Source organism: Mustela erminea, chromosome 11 (genome assembly GCF_009829155.1).
Source record: "Mustela erminea isolate mMusErm1 chromosome 11, mMusErm1.Pri, whole genome shotgun sequence".
NCBI lineage: Eukaryota > Metazoa > Chordata > Mammalia > Carnivora > Mustelidae > Mustela > Mustela erminea.
In genome coordinates this window covers 58,852,915-58,871,187 of record NC_045624.1, presented here as the reverse complement: position 1 = coordinate 58,871,187, position 18,273 = coordinate 58,852,915, and the positions used below count along the sequence as shown (strand labels likewise).

The 18,273-nt window shown below is 35.1% G+C and overlaps 1 protein-coding gene across 1 annotated transcript in view; it reads right to left on the bottom strand.

Moving 5' to 3' along the window:
- AGMO (alkylglycerol monooxygenase) overlaps positions 1-18,273 on the bottom strand; it is a 350,536-nt gene that overhangs the window by 198,427 nt on the left and 133,836 nt on the right. The window contains exon 5 of the mRNA XM_032305555.1: positions 8,978-9,073. Coding sequence (XP_032161446.1) covers positions 8,978-9,073 — 96 coding nt within the window. The remainder of the gene's footprint in view (positions 1-8,977; positions 9,074-18,273) is intronic.

Sequence of the window (18,273 nt, the reverse complement as noted above, 5' to 3'; positions counted from 1 at the left end):
CATTATGAAGAATGTATTTGAGTTGCATTATGAAGAATGTTTGGAAAAGGTCATCAACAAAGAGAGCATATATAAATACAGAAAATGAATAAGCGTTTGGAGTGCGTGAGAGAAAATGAAATGTGGTTTAGCTGGAGCATCTGACTAATGGGGTGAGAACAGAGCAGTAAGGCAGGGTCATGTTCTAAGAACCCTGAAATCCATTCATGAACTGAAGGTATTTGATTTTGTCCTGGAGGCAGCAGAAAGCCATTCAAAACTTCTTACTGTGGGTATTTGTACTCATGTTGGCAGTGCCTGATATAACTGGGTTTCTAAAATCACCACCATGGCTGTTGTATGCAAAAATTTGGAAGAGAGAAGAGTCTGTAGGAAGAGAAGAGAATAATATTCTATCATAGCCATCTATATAATTGATGGAAGGAGCATTAGCTAAGGTGAGATAACAGAATGGAAAGGTTAAGAGAGATCAAGAGCTGTTTAGGAGGAAAACGAGTAAGTAATACTTTCAAAGAGAGGAAAGGATGAGCTATTAACAATTATGCCAGGAAAACAGACATATATTGGGGTTGTTCCACTAATCTGGTCATCTCTAAGAAATGTAAAATCACTGATACCAAATTTCAGAGGAGGAAAGGAGAAAATAGTTTACCAGGTTTTGAATCACATATCGACTACTAATTAGCTACAACCTTAGGCAAGTTATTTAATTCTACATACTTCAACTTCTCTTTGAATGGGGACAATAGGATTGTATGATAATTAAATAAGCAAATCTTATTTTTAAAGTTTTTTTTATTTATTTGAGAGAGAGCACATGCACAAGCGGGTGGGACAGAGGGAGAGGGAGAAGCAGACTCCCTGCTGAGCAGAGAGCCCCACGTGGGGCTCCATTCCAGGATCCTGAGATTTTAACCTGACCCGAAGGCAGATGCTTAACTGACTGAACTACCCAGGCATCACTAAATAAACAAATCTTATGAAATACTTAGCAGTGACCGATACATGGTCTGAGCTACGTTAAGTACTTACTCTTGATAGAAGAGATGCTTTCTGAAGATTTGAGTGAGGCCTTAAAGAATGTATAGAATAGCAAAATGTAGAAAATATGAAAGAAGAGAAACAGTAATAATTACATAGCAGATGTATTTGGGAAATGGAAAATAGTCAACTGGGAATGAATTGCACAGAATGGAAAGTAACAGGATGTACCCAGGAAATCTATTTGAAGGCAGTGCAAGAGAAACATTAAATTAAAGCAATTTAGACTTCGCTCATCAAGCAACTGAACATCACCAAAGGATTTTCAGTAGGACTAACCTCTGAGGATAGATTACATTTTAAGAGGGACAAACAGATGTGTATAAAGGTCACACAGTAATTTGATCCAGGCAAGATTACAAAGTCCTCTCTTAACTAACCAATAGGTTTAAACTTCTTTCATTGTGCAATGTGGGTTATTTATGAACCTTGTTGCCTCCCATCATGGTACACTGAGATATAACCAAATAAATAGAGTGAAGAGGAAGGGTAATTAGTAGGTAATGGCCAAAACACAATATGCTCTGAGGCCAGCTTGGTTACCTTATATAAACTGCAGAATCTCAATATTTTAGCTTTGAAAAAGGATAGTGTTTGCCACAAAGTTGGTGAATATAAAATTTCCAGTTTTCTGAAATTGTCTATTAACTTTCTGGGATAGTTTGTACTTCTACAGGTACCCTTAAAATAAAGCCTCATTAACTGAGGTTATTTGAAATTATATTCATTCTTTACAAACTATAAAAGTCTTTAAGTAGTCAAAGGTAATTGACCTTTAGTGATTCAAATTACTTTATGGGAATTAAATGAAAATCTTCTGCTTAGCATATATTGCATGTTTAATACATGGTGGCTATTATAACAGTGTGGTCAGAAATGGATGAGAACAAGGAATCTGGAGCCTCACTACTCAGTCCAAAGCCCAGCTCTGACACTTACCAGTCCTATGATGCAGTACAAGTTACTTAGTATACTTAACTTGAGGCAACAGTATTAACTATTCCATAAACTTGTTATGAAGATTTAATGAGATAGTATTTGTCAAAATGCTTAAAATACTTTCTCAAAACAAGAGTTCTGGATAAGAAAATGACATGTAAAATGAAGTAAATAAGAGACAAATAAATAGAAATGTCATCTCTTCAAGTTTTTCCTGGGGACAGATCAAACAAATGTCAAATATCAGTAGCTGAGAATTTGTGGCTTAGGATAACTGTAACTGTTTAGTCTTCTAAAATTCAGTCATTTAAAAATATCTTTTGAGCTACTTTTCCTTCATCCAGAATATTGTATCTCATTGTTCCAGCCTCTCTTTTTTTTTGTCTTTGTTACTATATGCAAGACTACAAATGAAATAGGCACTCAGTGGATGTCTGTGGGATATAATGCTTGAAATATTTAAAAAGATATATTGAATTTGGCAAATTTCACAATTTTCTACATTGACTAGTTCCTGAATTAGAAAAAAAAAGGATTATGACAAAAAAACCTGAACAATGCATTTCGTGATCAGAATCTCAAGCTCATAAAGATATACATTTTTCTAAAGTAAATTTGTGCATTATTTTCTTAAATCTAAAATCCAACTGCATTTATTCATATTAATAATTCATACTAACCAAAATATGGACTGCATTAAAATCACAAGTACATAATGTGCATGAATAATCATAAGGATGGCTAGGAATGGTTAGTAAGTGACATAAAATAAAACAGTTATCTAGTTTACAGAAAAGATTAAAAAGAAAAACAAAAGTACTACAAACATCTATAGATTAGAATATGAACTATCTTTTTTAATACTCAATACTGTGTATTGTTAGTATCTTTATTTTATATAAGAAGAAACTAAGGCACAGGAAGGTAAACTGAACTGTCCAAGGTCACAGTAATAGTAATAAATGAAGTCAGGACTCAGGAAATATAATTCCTGAGGCCACAAAAGGAAAACACAAGTTTACATTATGTAAATAGTTACTTTCTTTTCTTTTTCTTTTCTTTCTTTCTTTCTTTCTTTCTTTCTTTCTTTCTTTCTTTCTCTCTTGCCTTCCTGCCTTCCTTCTTTCTTTGAGTAAACTCTACACCCAACACGGGGCAGGAACTCAGGATCCTGAGGTCAAGAGTCCCACACTCTATGGACTGAGCCAGCCAGGTGACCCTACTTTTATTATGTTTTTAAAAAAACTTTATTTATTTATTTGAGACAGAGAGAGAGCATGAGCTTAGGGGCAGGACAGATGGAGAGGGAGAAGCAGACTCCCTGCTAAGCAGGGAGCCTGACCTGGGGCTCCATCCCAGGACCCTGAGATTGTGATCTGAGCTGAAGGCAGATGTTTAATTGAGTTAACTAAAGTCACCCAGGTGCCCCACTTTTACTATGTTTTATAAAACACACTTGAGACGAATAATTATGTGTTATGATATGCATATTTAGGTTTTAATAATTACAGTATGTGAAATATTCAATAATATCTTCCCAAGTGTCTTTATGCAAAATAAATATTAATTAATATAAAGAAAAAGCTTTGTCAACTAGCTTAATAATTCTAATACAAAGAACAAAATAACAGCTACAGAAATCTCAGATAAACTAAACTTGTTTCTCTGAAATCATGACTTAGAATTCATGTTACAAATGTTATATATTTTATATAAAATGGTTTAATAAAATGGTAAGATGAAATAGGTAAATGTACTTAAAACCACGTTGTTGTTTGTTTGTTTGTTTTTAAAAGAGTTTATTTATTTGAGAGAGAGAGAGAGAGATCACAAGTAGGCAGAGAGGCAGGCAGAGAGAGAGAGGGGAGGAAGCAGGCTCCCTGCAGAGCAGAGAGCCCGATGTGGGGCTCGATCCCAGGATCCTGGGATCATGATCTGAGCCAAAGGCAGAGGTTTTAACCCACTGAGCCACCCAGGAACCCTAAAACCACATTTTTTACACAAGACTGGGTCTTGGTAGACTCCATAAGGTTTTGAAGAACAGATAAATAACTGCTATACTTCCATGAAAATCATAATGTTGGCTATAAAAGGGCCATAAGCAAACCACTCTATTAGTCATATGAAGAAGTTAGATCTAAATCTCAGGTCATGCTGCTACCGCTTTATTGTTTTTGCTGCCGTAAAGTTACATTTTCCTATTCTTTTCTCTATCTCCACATTTCTGTAAACTTCCAGTTCTTATTGTCTCTTCAGTTATGTAGCTTCATAATTCCACTACGTATCTCTTATGCTTTCTAATTCTGCACACTGCATTCCTGCGGTTCTCCTATACTCTAACTTCTGCTGATGCTTACTCTATAGGTGTGTCATATTGATTGGGACAGTTGTATGAAGAGTATTAAGCCTTCATCAAAAAGGATGAATACTCAACTTTTGTATCAACATGGACAGGACTGGAGGAGATTATGCTGAGTTAAATAAGTCAAGCAGAGAGAGTCAATTATATGGTTTCACTTGCTTGTGCAGCATAAGGAATAACACAGAGGACATTGGGAAATGGAGAGAAATGAGATGGGGGAAATCAGAGGGGGAGACAAACTATGAGAGACTGGGGACTCAGAAACAAACTGGGGGTGGTAGGGGAATGGGTGAGCCTCGTGGTGGGTACTAAGGAGGGCATGTATTGCATGGAGCACTGGATGTGGTGCAAAAACAATGAATCTTCGAAACTGAAAAAAAAAAATTAAAAACAAATAAATAAATAAATAAAAAGGAAGAGCTTTGAAAATAAGTAAATAAATAAAAAGGACAAAAAAGAAATGGAAATTCAAAAATTTAAGGCATAATATCTGATGTGGGAAATCCTCTAAATGGGCTTAAAATTTTTACATTAGAGAGGGCAGGTAAAAGGTAATTAAACCTGAAGAGTTTAATAAACAGGCATTTTGAGTCCAAAGAGAGGAGAGAGAGAAAGGTGTAAATACAATGTTTAAGGAAATACTGGCCATGTTTGTTTGTTTCAAAATTTGACCTAAAATATATAACCTGTGAACTCCAAGCAATGAGGCAAAAAGAAAAAAAAAAAAAAGAGAGAGAGAGAGAGAGAAATATATGGTATAAACAAAGGAGTGAAAGCAAGAAAACTGTCCATTCAAAGACTACACAATAAGAAAGTAAGAAGGTCTTGGAGAATTTTTAAATAAAATTTTTTTTTTATCAATTGTACAAATAAGTCTTCCTGTTAAGCTATAATAATAAAGTGAGGGATTGGGATAAGAGGAAAGAAATCAATAGAAGAGAACAGAAGCCTAAAATTAGAGTCGACCACATACGGTCAATTTCTTTTCAACAAAGGACTCAGGTAATCAAAAGGCTGAAAGAAAGTTTCTACTTTTAAATGGTGCACAGAAGTGGGTATTCATAAAAATGATAAAGAGTTCATGGAGAAAATACAGCAAACAAGAAAATCCACCTAACCATTAAAAAAAGATAAATTAAACTTCAAAATTCAATATTTTTTTTCAAAATGATCAAAAAGAAAATGAAAAAAGCATGCTATAGGATGGAGAAATATAATTGAAATGCATAAATCGGACAGTATTTATAATGAGAATCTATAAAGATTTCAAGTCACTTAAGCAAACAAGTCAATAAAAAATAGATAAAAGCTTAAACAGGCAGTTTATTAAAGCAAATGCATCAATGACCAATAAGTACCTGGAATGCTGCACAACATCATCACTTATTAGAGAAATATTACCCAAAGAGAGAGCTCCTTGCCCACATTGACATGGGTAAGATTAATGTTAATATCTTAGTCTAATCCTTCTCCCTAGTCTATCCAAATATCTCTCCCCTGAGAAAAGAGTTGGCTACCCACCTGTACTTCTAGAAACATTTCATGCATCTGTGAACATATAAAACATATAGCTGTTTTCCCTTTTTTAATATAAATATTAGCATATACTATACACTGTTATTTTTTTGGGTATCTGTCCATATTAGTACATAAAAAGATGGCTCAGGGGCACCTGGGTGGCTCAGTGGGTTAAGCCGCTGCCTTCTGCTCGGGTAATGATCTCAGGGTCTGGGATCGAGCCCTGCATCGGGCTCTCTGCTCACCAGGGAGTCTGCTTTCCTCTCTCTCTGCCTGCCTCTCTGCCTACTTGTGATCTCTATCAAATAAATAAATAAATAAAATTCAAAAAAAAAAAAAAAAGATGGCTCATTTTGTTATGACTGCACCATATTTCATTTAGGGGCTTTAGTTCAGCACTATAAAAATCCTTGAATCATATGGGATCAAATCTTCAATACCAAATAACTATTTCTCTTTTATATTTCTCTGCACAAGCATCGACTGATACGTACATGAACGATGATAGTAAATCAAAGGTAACAGATAATGATAAGGTACTAGATGCCACTATTACTGTGTGAATCAACTACTGCTGAAATATTATCTATAATATCTATTACTAGATGCCACTATTACTGTGTGAATCAACTACTGCTGAAATATTATCTATAATCTCAAATGAAATGACAACATTCCACAGCTCTTAACTTTAAAACACGTATTAAATAATAAGTATTCTTCAGTAAACTCAGAAGAAAAGAGCTTCACCGACTCTGTGCTGCAGACATTTTAGATGAGTGAACAATAAACAAAAACGGAGGCAAAAATTAAACAGCAGAGTACAGTTTATAGCAGAAGGTTTTGTAACTTTCAGAAAAGAGGAAGGGGATGGACACTGCTCTGTCTTCATCAAAGTAATCCAAAAGTAAACAGAAAATTTCATTATAAACTCTTTAGTTTGTTTTAGGGTCTATTTTTTCTCTCACATACAGTCTTTCAAAAAGCATGTTGTTCCTGTTCTGCTTTATTATTATTATTTTTTACTTTCTCTTATCCTACCCTGATAGACTGACATGAATGAACTCATCCTTCCATTGAGAAAATCAGTACCTCCTTAAGGCCAAATCCCCCTCAGAGTGAAAACTGATTTCACAGCTGTCAGTAGCCATGAAACAACTGAAGAATCAAACCTCCATTCAGGACTAATCAGGGCTCCTTGGCCACCACTGTCATGTGTACCATGGCTGACATAGGGTTTCTGTGAGTGGAGTATGGTTTCTGTGTATTAAACTTTAAAAAATTAGGGCAATTACATGATAATAATAATTATTTTTAAAAGTTAAATCTTCTCCCCACTTCAGGTCTTGATTTCACTCGCCCCGGAAACAGCCACAGCTACAAATCTCTTGGTTCTACTTCCTGCATGATTCTGTTATTTCAAATGAGTGGTACTATGCTGTCTATAATAATAAATGTAATTAAATGCACAGCTGTTAAAAACATCTTATAAATGTATTCACACCTAATAATATAATTTAAAATTTCAAAAGCCAAACCTCAATTGCAGAAAGGGTGTTCCTGCTTCCTGTGCAGCTCAACTGTAGTAATTATACATGATACAGTACTTTCAAAAATATGAGGTACAAGACAAGTGAAAGGTTGTAATGTGTTGCTTTTGAGCTTGGAAATGAAGCCTCCTGGAGGTCCTGAGCTTAAAAGAAATGTCTCACCACTGGCTTTCTCCCATTGCCCCTTTACAGACTGCGATGAAACTCTAGCTCGTAGACCTTTCAGAGGGACACAGGAAAAGGCGGAAGTTACTTAGGCACCATTGTTCTGTGTCCAAACTAATACCTGACCCAACACGTGGTTTGACCTGTAGCAGAGCTGCTATAAAAAATGTAATTCTCCTTTAACCCCTCCATGTAAATCATTAGAAAGCTTTCCTCTACTGATTTAAACAAATTTGGTCTTTGACCTCTACAGTCAGAATTGGCCTCAACAACTCTTTCAGATGGTTGTCCTATTGACTATTTGATGTATGTCAACTGCCATAAAACGCAATGCTGTTTCACCACAGGTCTTCAAATAACGGCTCATATGTCCAAAGTCATAGTAACAGTCTCCTTATTCCAAGTAGAGCAGTAGCATGAAATACTGCAGATTAATGAAATAATGCATTTTGTTGTATCAAGCTTTGGTATCGAATGCAGCTGTGATTTGCGCTATTGTTCAACCAGCTGCAACATCTGTCAACACGTTTCCTTCAAAAAGCTTGCAACAAATGTGAAATGCTTGGAGAGGTTCTCATGTTTATAAGTAAGTTTTCCTGGGCCTGTGACTTTTGGTATTTAACAACCAGAACAGTACCATAGTTAATAAAACAATCAGTTGCTTAACGATCTATCTGAAAACATTCAAATCTGATGATTTGAGATACCACATAAAACCCAAGAAATTATATTTTTTCATTTTTCTGGGGGGAAAAAAAGGCTAAACATTTTGAACACTCTCTAAATAAAACCTAAACTCTAAAATTAAAGCAAGATTTTAAATGATATTTTCACAATTTCTTTAAGCATTAAATTTTTTTCAAGGTGTTCCCGCTGATTGATATATGTACGTGTATGTATAAATATGTACAGTAAAATGTATCAATACTGACATATAACTATTGTTTATTATCTTATAATAAATTATAGTATAAAATAATGATTATAAATAACATACTAAATATGTAAAATTACATATATTTATGTAATATAAAAATTTATAGTTATAAATTCATATCTTGAAATTGAAATGAATTTCAACATCTTTTGGTAAACAATGTTTAATAAACTGTAATACAGGAAGATATTGTACTGAATATAGTATTAGAATGTTTTGGTACTTAATAGTTCAAAAAATTTTTTTATTTAATTGAGACCAACTGGCCTCATTGCTTCTTATAAACTTTGCAATATATATTCAATAAAAAGGAATAAAAATGAACAGATGTTTCTCCTTAAAGAAGGCAGACAAAGATTTTTCTTACACAATAAATCAGTTGCTAGTGGATTTCCAGGACGTTTCTTTAGCCTAACTACTTAGGTATAAAACTTAAAAAAAAAAAAAAAAAAAAAAAAGAGTTACCTCTGTGTGGATCCAAAATTGGTAGAGAAGATTGAACTGAAGATGAACAGCATATACTGAAGGTGGTATGAAGAGGGCCAGGGGAGAGTAGAATATCTGAAAAATCAAAAAATTTAAAATTTATACATATAATTCTCAATATAAAATACACTTTTACTATGGTTCAACTTATGAGTATAAACTTCATGAATATACCTTATTCTTTAGTAAATATACCTTACCCTGTATATTTTATTCCCATATTTGACTTTGCAATGTTAATTTTCCATGTGGTGATAAAGTTACAGACATATTGGAACTAAGTCCTCCAGACTTTTAGTTTGTATTTAATATTGTCTAATTAAAATAGCATATGTGGTATGTTATTTCCTTAATCTTGAAAAGGCTGGATGTGTTTCCTGGAAGTAAAGAGGTTTTTCTTATACACACAAATAATCACTTTAAGTTTTAAAAAAAAGAAGAAAAGAAAGAAAAGAAAGAAAAAAAAAAAGAAAAAAAAGGAGCATAAGCCTTTATACCACAACAGCTCCTAAAAACTGGATTATGACCTGGCATGCTTAGTAATAAAATTAAATTACAATTAAAAAAGTAACTTGGTATACAATTATAACAAGAGAATAGGATACATTTTCTCTTTTATCCATATTTTTATTTGGCTGATTGAGAGCACGAGATGCCCTAAATTTTTCAGAGTCAGTAAGGAAGAAGCTATGATACGATGCCATAGTGGAAACAAATTTTAAAGGTCCGTATTTCCTAACAGACGGAAATGCCTCTGCCTTGGAAAAACAACTTGTGCTTAAACCGCAGAACTGGTTAGAACCAACTAATAAACACAAACTGCTGTGTTTTCCTAATGACTTTGATCTCCAAGAGTGATTTTATGTTGTAAGAAAACATTTCATTAAATGAAATGCTAAACAAACAAATAAGAATGAAAGGACTCTTTCCTCCACTTCACACTTTGTATTTTATAGAATTAATATTTCTAAAAAACTAGTTCTTTTAAAAACATTTCTTTTGAATATTAAATTTTATTTCTAAATTATTGTTAAAGCTTTTGTTCTTAGTTAGGTCAATATCATTTCAACTATGTTTAGTTGTGATGATGTATTTGAAATTGGACATTTACATAAACCCTTCTAGTTTTTGTTTTGAATATTAAGTCATGAAAAATCTCAACTGTCATCACAAGCAGGATCAGTTTTATTATTTATAAATGTATTATTCAGCAATGGATTGGATTAGTGAGCAACCAAAGAACACTGGGCTCTTTTTCAAAGACATTCATTTGAAGTTTTAGTTCTACTACAGAATTTCTCCATGATGTTCACAGGGTTCTTAAACTTCTCTAGGCTTTAGTTTTCTCAAATGAGTGGTGAAGGAGAAAACCATGTGAAACTTAGCCATCATTCTGGTTCCAAAAGATCTGTGATACTATTTTGAATTTTTTTTTAAAGATTTATTTATTTATTTATTTATTTATTTATTTATTTATTTATTTTAGAGAAAGAGAGAGGGAGAGACCAAGCACCGAGGGTAGGGAGAGGCAGAGGGTGAAAAGCAGACTCCACTGAGAGCAGAGCCTGATGCAAGACTAGATCTCATCACCCTGAGATCGTGACCTGAGCCTGAATCAAGAGTCTGTTGTTTACCTGACTGAGCCACCCAAGCGCCCCTATTTTTATTTTTTAAAATATATTCCAATAGCTCTCTTACAACAGGTTAAAAAAAAAATACTTGAAACATACATATACCTTAAGATAAAAGCATTTTAAGTTAAGGAATATTCTGGAATCTTTAAGATGTGAATAAAAATATAAAATGACTTATCTTGGATGCTTAAATAGTTTTATTTGGAAAGAAATCACATACTACATGAATATTTATATTTCATTATAATTCCCCAAAGTGTGGAGAAATAGCCCTTTCAGATAATAACCACTGTTATGGGAAAGCGGTTCTATGCTCAACTAAGTTGTGAAGTAATGACTTAAACAACTGAAGTTTTCTTCTCAGAAATTCTTAGAGCCTTTACAATGCTAATATGACTCACAAGGGTGGTAGCCCATCAAATACTTCCTTCATGAGTTTCCCATAGGATTAGTTTTCCTAAAAACAGGCTTGATAAATCAATATCCCAAATCTTACAAATCAGTAAATATAATTAGCAAAAAACTGAAAAAATGAACTCAGCATGAATTTCAAAAAAGGAAACTTCTAGTAAGAAATAAATATATTGGTCAGGGAATAAGTCTCATGAACTATGTGAAAGTTATATTCTTATGATTAATACAGTACCATAAAAAAATCTAATGATACAACCAAGCTTCTAATTTGTAGAATGAAAAGCAGTTTAGAAAAGGTTTGGGTCTGAAAATTCTCACTCATCTTCTCTACCTTACATCTTCACATTTCCAAATTCTCTGCAGTTTTTAAAGCCAACTTAAGGGTCCGTTCCATCATAAAGCCAGAAATGGTACTACTTTGGGAGAAGAAATTTCTTCTTTCTTAAAGTTTAAAACTCTCAATATCTGGGTCAGGGGACATTACACTGCTTACTAAATATAACCATTTCTGCTATGCATTCAACTCATGTCATTCTGATTCCAAAGCTCTTTAGCTTTAAATTTGACTGTCTACCCTAGGTTATTTTGTTACCTTTCAAAAGACGTCATGCATAACCGGTTCACAAAGGAAAAAAATCACCCAGGATAGGTTTAGAGGTGACCTTAGGCTGATGGATAGAAGATGTATGGGTTTTATTCTGCTCATCAAGTGAATGGCGCAGCCAGGGCTTGCGTGAAGGGGACCATCAAGCAGGACATTCAGTGGAAGTGTCTCAGCCTTGCTGAAAGTGCTGGAGAGTGTGCCAAGAGATTGGTTTGGACTATGGGATTCATGGACAGAGGGGACGGAGACTGTGAAGCCCCTCGACATGACTACAACAAAGTATGAGCTTGTGTGCATGGTGACGTTTTCTGAAGAAACCATCTATAGCTTTCATTTGTCTCTAGTGGGTCTATGACTCATCATAGCCAAACAACAGCAAAAACAAAAATTAATTTAGATTTCAGTCAAAACCAAGAGGGGAGACTTTTAATGCCATTCTGAGAAGACTAGATTTATCCTAGGCTGTGAGAGAGTGGTTAAACATTTTTTTAAAAACTTATGAGAAATATAAAAATAGGTTTGAAATCTATTTCACTAGCCCAGTGAAAAACTGCATACATTTAAGCATAGCAGTAGCCATGGGGATACAGAGGCAGGACATGCACCAGGAATCTAAGGCTTTGTTAACTATTCAAACAGAGGACATGAGGGGGACAGAGGAGTATCAGAAGACACCCAGATTTGAAGGCTTGTATGCTGGGTGATACTGTTCACTAAGACGGCAGACGGGAGGAAGAAGAGGTTTATAAAGTTTAACCTAGAGAATGCTGTGTTAGAGTCCTTGAGGTATATCTCAAGGAAGCTGTTGAGTAAGAATATACGTCGTGCAAATATCGACTGGACTGAAAAATGACACTGGATTTGTAGGTTTGGAAGAGCGGAGCAGTGTGCCTGAAATCCAGACCTCACTAAGTTTAAAAATCACTCAAAAGAGTTGTTGAAATAGAGGTAGGAATTACTTCTCTTTTTGTAAGAAGAAGGAAGGAGAGAGTTGGGGGTTTTCCTTCAATAGAACATATGGATGGGGAAGAAGATTTCTTTTTCTTTTTTTAATGTGAAAAAAAGAATACATTTTTGGTGTATTCAGAAAAAGCCAGTTAAAAGGAAGAGGGACAGGGTACCTGGGTGGCTCAGTCAGTTAAGGGTCTGCCTTCAGCTCAGGTCATGATCCCAGAGTCCTGGCATCGAGTCCCACATCAGGCTCCTTGCTTGGTAGAGAGCCTGCTTCTCCCTCTCCCTCTGCATGCCTCTCTGCCTACTTGTACTCTCTATCTCTCTGTCAAATAAATAAAATCTTAAAAAAAAAAAAAAAAGGAAGAGGGACAGATGTCAAGAGTAGCTGGTCACTGAGGGTTGCTGGGGGGTGGGTAGAGAAGGATAGGGTGGTGGGTTGTGGACATTGGGGAGGGTATATGCTACGGTGAGTGCTGTGAAGTGTGTAAACCTGATGATTCACAGACCTGTACCCCTGGGTTAAATAATACAATATATGTTAGGAAAAAAAAAAAAAGAGTAGCTAGTCACAGTCCAAGGAACTAAGAAGCAGTGTCACCAGTTTAAGAATAAGATCTGCAGAAAAGAGGTGAACATTTTCATAAAACTAGAGACAAGAAAGTGTGTGCACCTGTGACTTCACTAACCTTAATGATATATCTAAAAAGAAAGCAGAGAAAGGGAAAACCAGAAAAACTCATATTCTCTGAAGTTTTAAATACGTTCATTGGCTGAAAGCAAGGAGCATGAGTAGAGAAGAGCCCTTGAGCAGACTGCAGAATTCTGGAAGGTCTTCTCCCAGGTAGGGAGGACAGCGTGGTGAACAGCACTGACCCCTCGGCTCCATCTGGAAGCCATACATGGAGGGGCAACAAGCTGCCAGCTGCTGCTGCAGGGAGCCCACAGAGCTCACAAGCTGGCTGTGGGAAGGAAGTAGGTAGGTGACCGGATTCCAGCACAGCTTGGGGATTTCAGGGCAGATGCAACAGAAGGCAGCGGGCTTTTTTCCAGAGTCAAAGAAATGATGCACTTCAGGTAGGACAGAGTAGGAAGTAAAGCTGTAAGGTATGACAAACTTCGGAAAAGCAGCAGTCGAGAGGGGAGAGCCGTCCACAAGTAAGCTGCAAAGCAAATTGGTTCAAGTTAAGTGTCTAATTACTTTGAATGAAATGGGAAAATAAAATTGAGCTTCAGGATTCATGTCTATCTTATTTTAATAAAATAGTTTAACACTACTAGTATCTGTACTTCTATGATTCTCATTTATTTTTATAATGTTGCTTTAGAGAAAAATAATTTCCTTCATAGTTGAGGAACTAAAGATGAAATCATCAAGCACACCGTCCCACATTCCTAAAATCTACACAATCTATCATGACATAGAACCAGATCTTGTGATCACAGGTAGAATGTACTTATTATCTCTATCCTTAAAACATATCTACATAAATTGTATGTTTGGAATAAGTGCTTGTGTTTCTACTTAAGAAGTCCTTATTTTAACTAATCTAGGCCCGTCCTTCTGTTCCCATTTCTATGATTTTATTCATTTTCCCCTTTGTTCATTCAACCTTCTTATACATCCTATATTCTAGCCTTACTCAAACTTTATGCATTGAGTATGTTTCCCCAGAAGATATGTGAGGCCTTATCCCCTAGTACCTCAGAACTTTTCAGTGAATTTATTTGGAAACAGATTCTTCAGGAGGTAATCAAGGTAAAATGAAGTAATTAGGGTGAGCTCTAATTCAAAATGACAGGTTTCCTTATATACGGGGGAAATCTAGACACAGAGGCAGATAGACACACAGGAAAAATAGCACATGAAGATAACGGCAGAGATCGGTGTCATGTATCTACAAGCCAACAACTCCAAAAATCGCCAGCAAACCATCAAAGGTTAGAAGAGAGGCATGGAACAGATACTGCCTCACAGGTTTCAGGAGGAACCAACCCTACCAATACCCTCATATCCAATTTCTAGCCTCCAGAACTATGAGGCAATATGTTTCTAAGACCCAGTCTTTGGCACTTTGTTATGGCAGTTCTGGGAAACTAATACACATGCCATACACTTTATTTGCAATTCCCTGAGTTTATTATACCTTTTTTCCCCCCCAGAATTTTGTATTTTCAAAGACATGCTCCTCCTACATAATATTCCATTTACAACCCCATTCTTGGCAAAATTTTATTCTTCTTACAGATTGCGCTTAAGCATTTCTTCTGTGATGCTCCCCTTCACCCACCATGGTTCCCAAAGCAGAGGCTTCTCTCCAAAACCTTAACAACTTGTATTTATAATGGCTGTTGACTTACTGGAATCCCACCAGGGAAAGCAAGCATCTTAAGAACAAACCTCATGTCCTATTTTTCTTCATATCTCCTACCTGTGCCATCATGACCAGCTCTGCCAATCAAGACTGTATATGGAAAACAAAGAAATTAATGGATGCATGACTCAAAATAAGAATAATTATATGTAAAGAGAGTGGAATATTTCAGCCAGTTTTCTTATTTAAGTAGAAAGAAGATAATGCTGTCTTATGTAGAGCTCTTTACTATGAGTCTTTTTATTTGTCCTTCAGCATAAAAACTACAAATGACTATCAAATTTCTGTAAAATGAAACACCAAATATCAGAGCATAATTTTATTTTTATCAAATCTTAAATTGATTTTAGTACACTACAGAGTAATTCCATTTTCCTGATGCACGCTAGAATCACGGCTCAGACTAGTCAAGATACAAACAAGCGAAGGACTTCATTTATTTAATATGTGGACATGAACTTTGTCTTATATGCTGTCTTTGAATGGTGGTTGATGGTGGCGAGAAATGCCTTGGAGTTCTGAGGCAAAGTCCTGAGAGGTGTTTTGTTTCTTTTCTGCATGGGGAGCTCAGGTCATGCTTTCCATCTGTGACATAAGAATTATGAGAATTTTATCCCCAACATATTTGACTGCAGTACATCAAAGTTGTTAGTTTCTGTGTCTTTATTTGTTCACATTTGTCTTTGTGTAATTCCAACTCCCACATATTGAAAGACAGTCTTTGCTTATGTTGTTTGGCAGAAAGTACAATGTAATAAAAGATTTGAGATTTCGCTAAAGGTTCCTCTGAAGTCTTATATGTAATATAAAAACAATATTACACATGTGAGTCATACCTGATATAGTCCAAAGAATTTCCACACTCGTCATTTAAAGTAATTTTCAAAATAACAATAGAAAAAGGCAGAGCAAATATTAATTATCCCATTTCATGTACAAAATCACTGAGATACAAACATTAATCAATTGATTCAGAGTGGCAAAGCTACTTAATAACTGAGCTATCTGGGATTTAGACTTCCTTATTTCTGGTAAATTGTTCCCTCATGTTTCTTAAATGTAATCAGCATGTATTTTTAAATTACTATGCTCAAAAATAATATCACCATATATTTACAGGTTCCCTAACTTGTGGTAAGAAAAGTTTTCATAAATTGGTATTATAACTGTATTTCTTTCCTCTGATGGTGGAAAAATGTACCTCTTAGACTACTAATATACCATAAACACATTTTATAAATTCTTATAACATTGATTATAATACTAACCTAAAAAGCAAAACAATTTTAAAGATTGAGATACACTACAGAGCTAAAAATAAATTAGCCAACCTAGTTACTTAAGCTAAGTGCATGTATAATTAATTTTCATGCTTTTAAGAGAAATACTCAGTTTACTAAATGTAGAGATTACTCTTTCCTATTCTATAGCTTCATATATGAAACAAATATGCCAAAATAGATTTTATTCAAAAAGATAAATAAGTTACTTACATATGCTATAATTTTTGGAGATATTTTAAATAAAAAAATACTCACATGAATGACCGATTTAAATTATTTCACATACTGGACTTAGCCTACTTAACGTAGAAAAGTGACATCCATAATGTCAAATATATGACATCCATAAAACTTCAAAATTTCTTTCAGTTTATGTACTATACCTTTATTAAGCACTGACTGCATCAGGCACTTTGGAGATACTAGTGAAAAATATCTTTTAAAGTTTACAGGCTGGCATGAAAAGCAATAATGCAAATAATAAATACTATAATAGAGATATGCAAGGTTTTTATGGGATAAAAAAAAAAAAGCACCTAGGCAAAGTTGGAAAGCATCTGTAGAGATGAATGAATTGAGTCTTGAAGGATTTAACACTCAAGGGAGCAATAATTTTCCTGGCAGAGGTCACTGGATATGCAATGGCATAACAAGACATTATAACATAGTAGATTTAAGGAACTGAAAATTGTTACTTGAAGATGAGGAGACAGTGGGAGACTGTTGGAGATGAGACTGGGGACACAAGAGGGACCAGGTTTTGACCACCTCTGAATGTGGTAGGGAGTCTATGAAATTCCTTTCTCAAAGCTATAGAGCAATTCAGCTTGTTCAGAGCCAGCATTGTGGAAAGGGAACAGTGAGTGATGGGTGGAGGAATTAACAATGGAGAAAAAAGAGTTACTTCAGAACTATTTTAAAATAGTACTGCCTGAGGGCATCTCAGTGGCTCAGTTGGTTGAATGTCTGACTTTTGGTTTTGGCTCAGGTCATGATCTCGGGGTTGTGGGACTGAGCCCCACACATGGCTCAGGGCTGGGTGCAGAGTCTGCTTGGGATTCTCCATCTCCCCTCCCTCTGCCCCTCCCCCAGCCCGTGTTCTCGAAATAAATAAATAAATAAATAAATAAAATCCTTAAGCGAATAAAATAGTACTGGCTGAATCACTGTTCTCTAGGATGCTTTAGGCGTCCCTGAAATTAATGACTACAGTTGTTAGTTCTAAGTGGCTTTGTTTGGTTGGTTTTGGTTTTTTAGAGTTGTTATACCATCCACCATGGCTCTGGGAAAATATAGGTATGTACACGTAGTTATATTTTTTAATAAATATTTTTGTAATAGTTTTATATTTGTAAAAGAGTTTCAAAGACAGCCACTCGGGAAAACAGCTTGAAGGTTCCTCAAAAAGTTGAAAATAGAGCTACTGTATGACCCAGCAATTGCTCTATTGGGTATTTACCCTGAAGATACAACTGTGGTGATCCGAAGAGGCATAGCAGCAATGTCCACAATAGCCAAACTATGGAAAGAACCTAGATGTCCATCAACAGATGAATGGATAAAGAAGATGTGATATATATATATATATATATATATATATATATATATATATATATATATATATATAAAATGGAATACTATGCAGCCATCAAAAGAAATGAAACCTTGCCATTTGCAACGATGTAGATGGAACCAGAGGGTATTATGCTGAGCGAAATAAGTCAAACAGAGAAAAACAATTATCATATGATCTCTCTGATATGAGGAATTTGAGAGGCAGGGCAGGGGGTAGTGGGATTAGGTAAGGAAAAAAATGAAGAAAGATGGGATCGGGAGGGAGACAAACCATATCTCACAAAACAAACTGAGGGTTGCTGGGTTTTGGACATTGGGGAAGGTATGTACTGTGGTAAGTGCTGGGAAATGTGTAAGCCTTAGAATTCACAGACCTGTAACCCTGGAGCAAATAATACATTGTATGTTAGTAAAAATAATTTTTTAAAAAGAGTTGCAA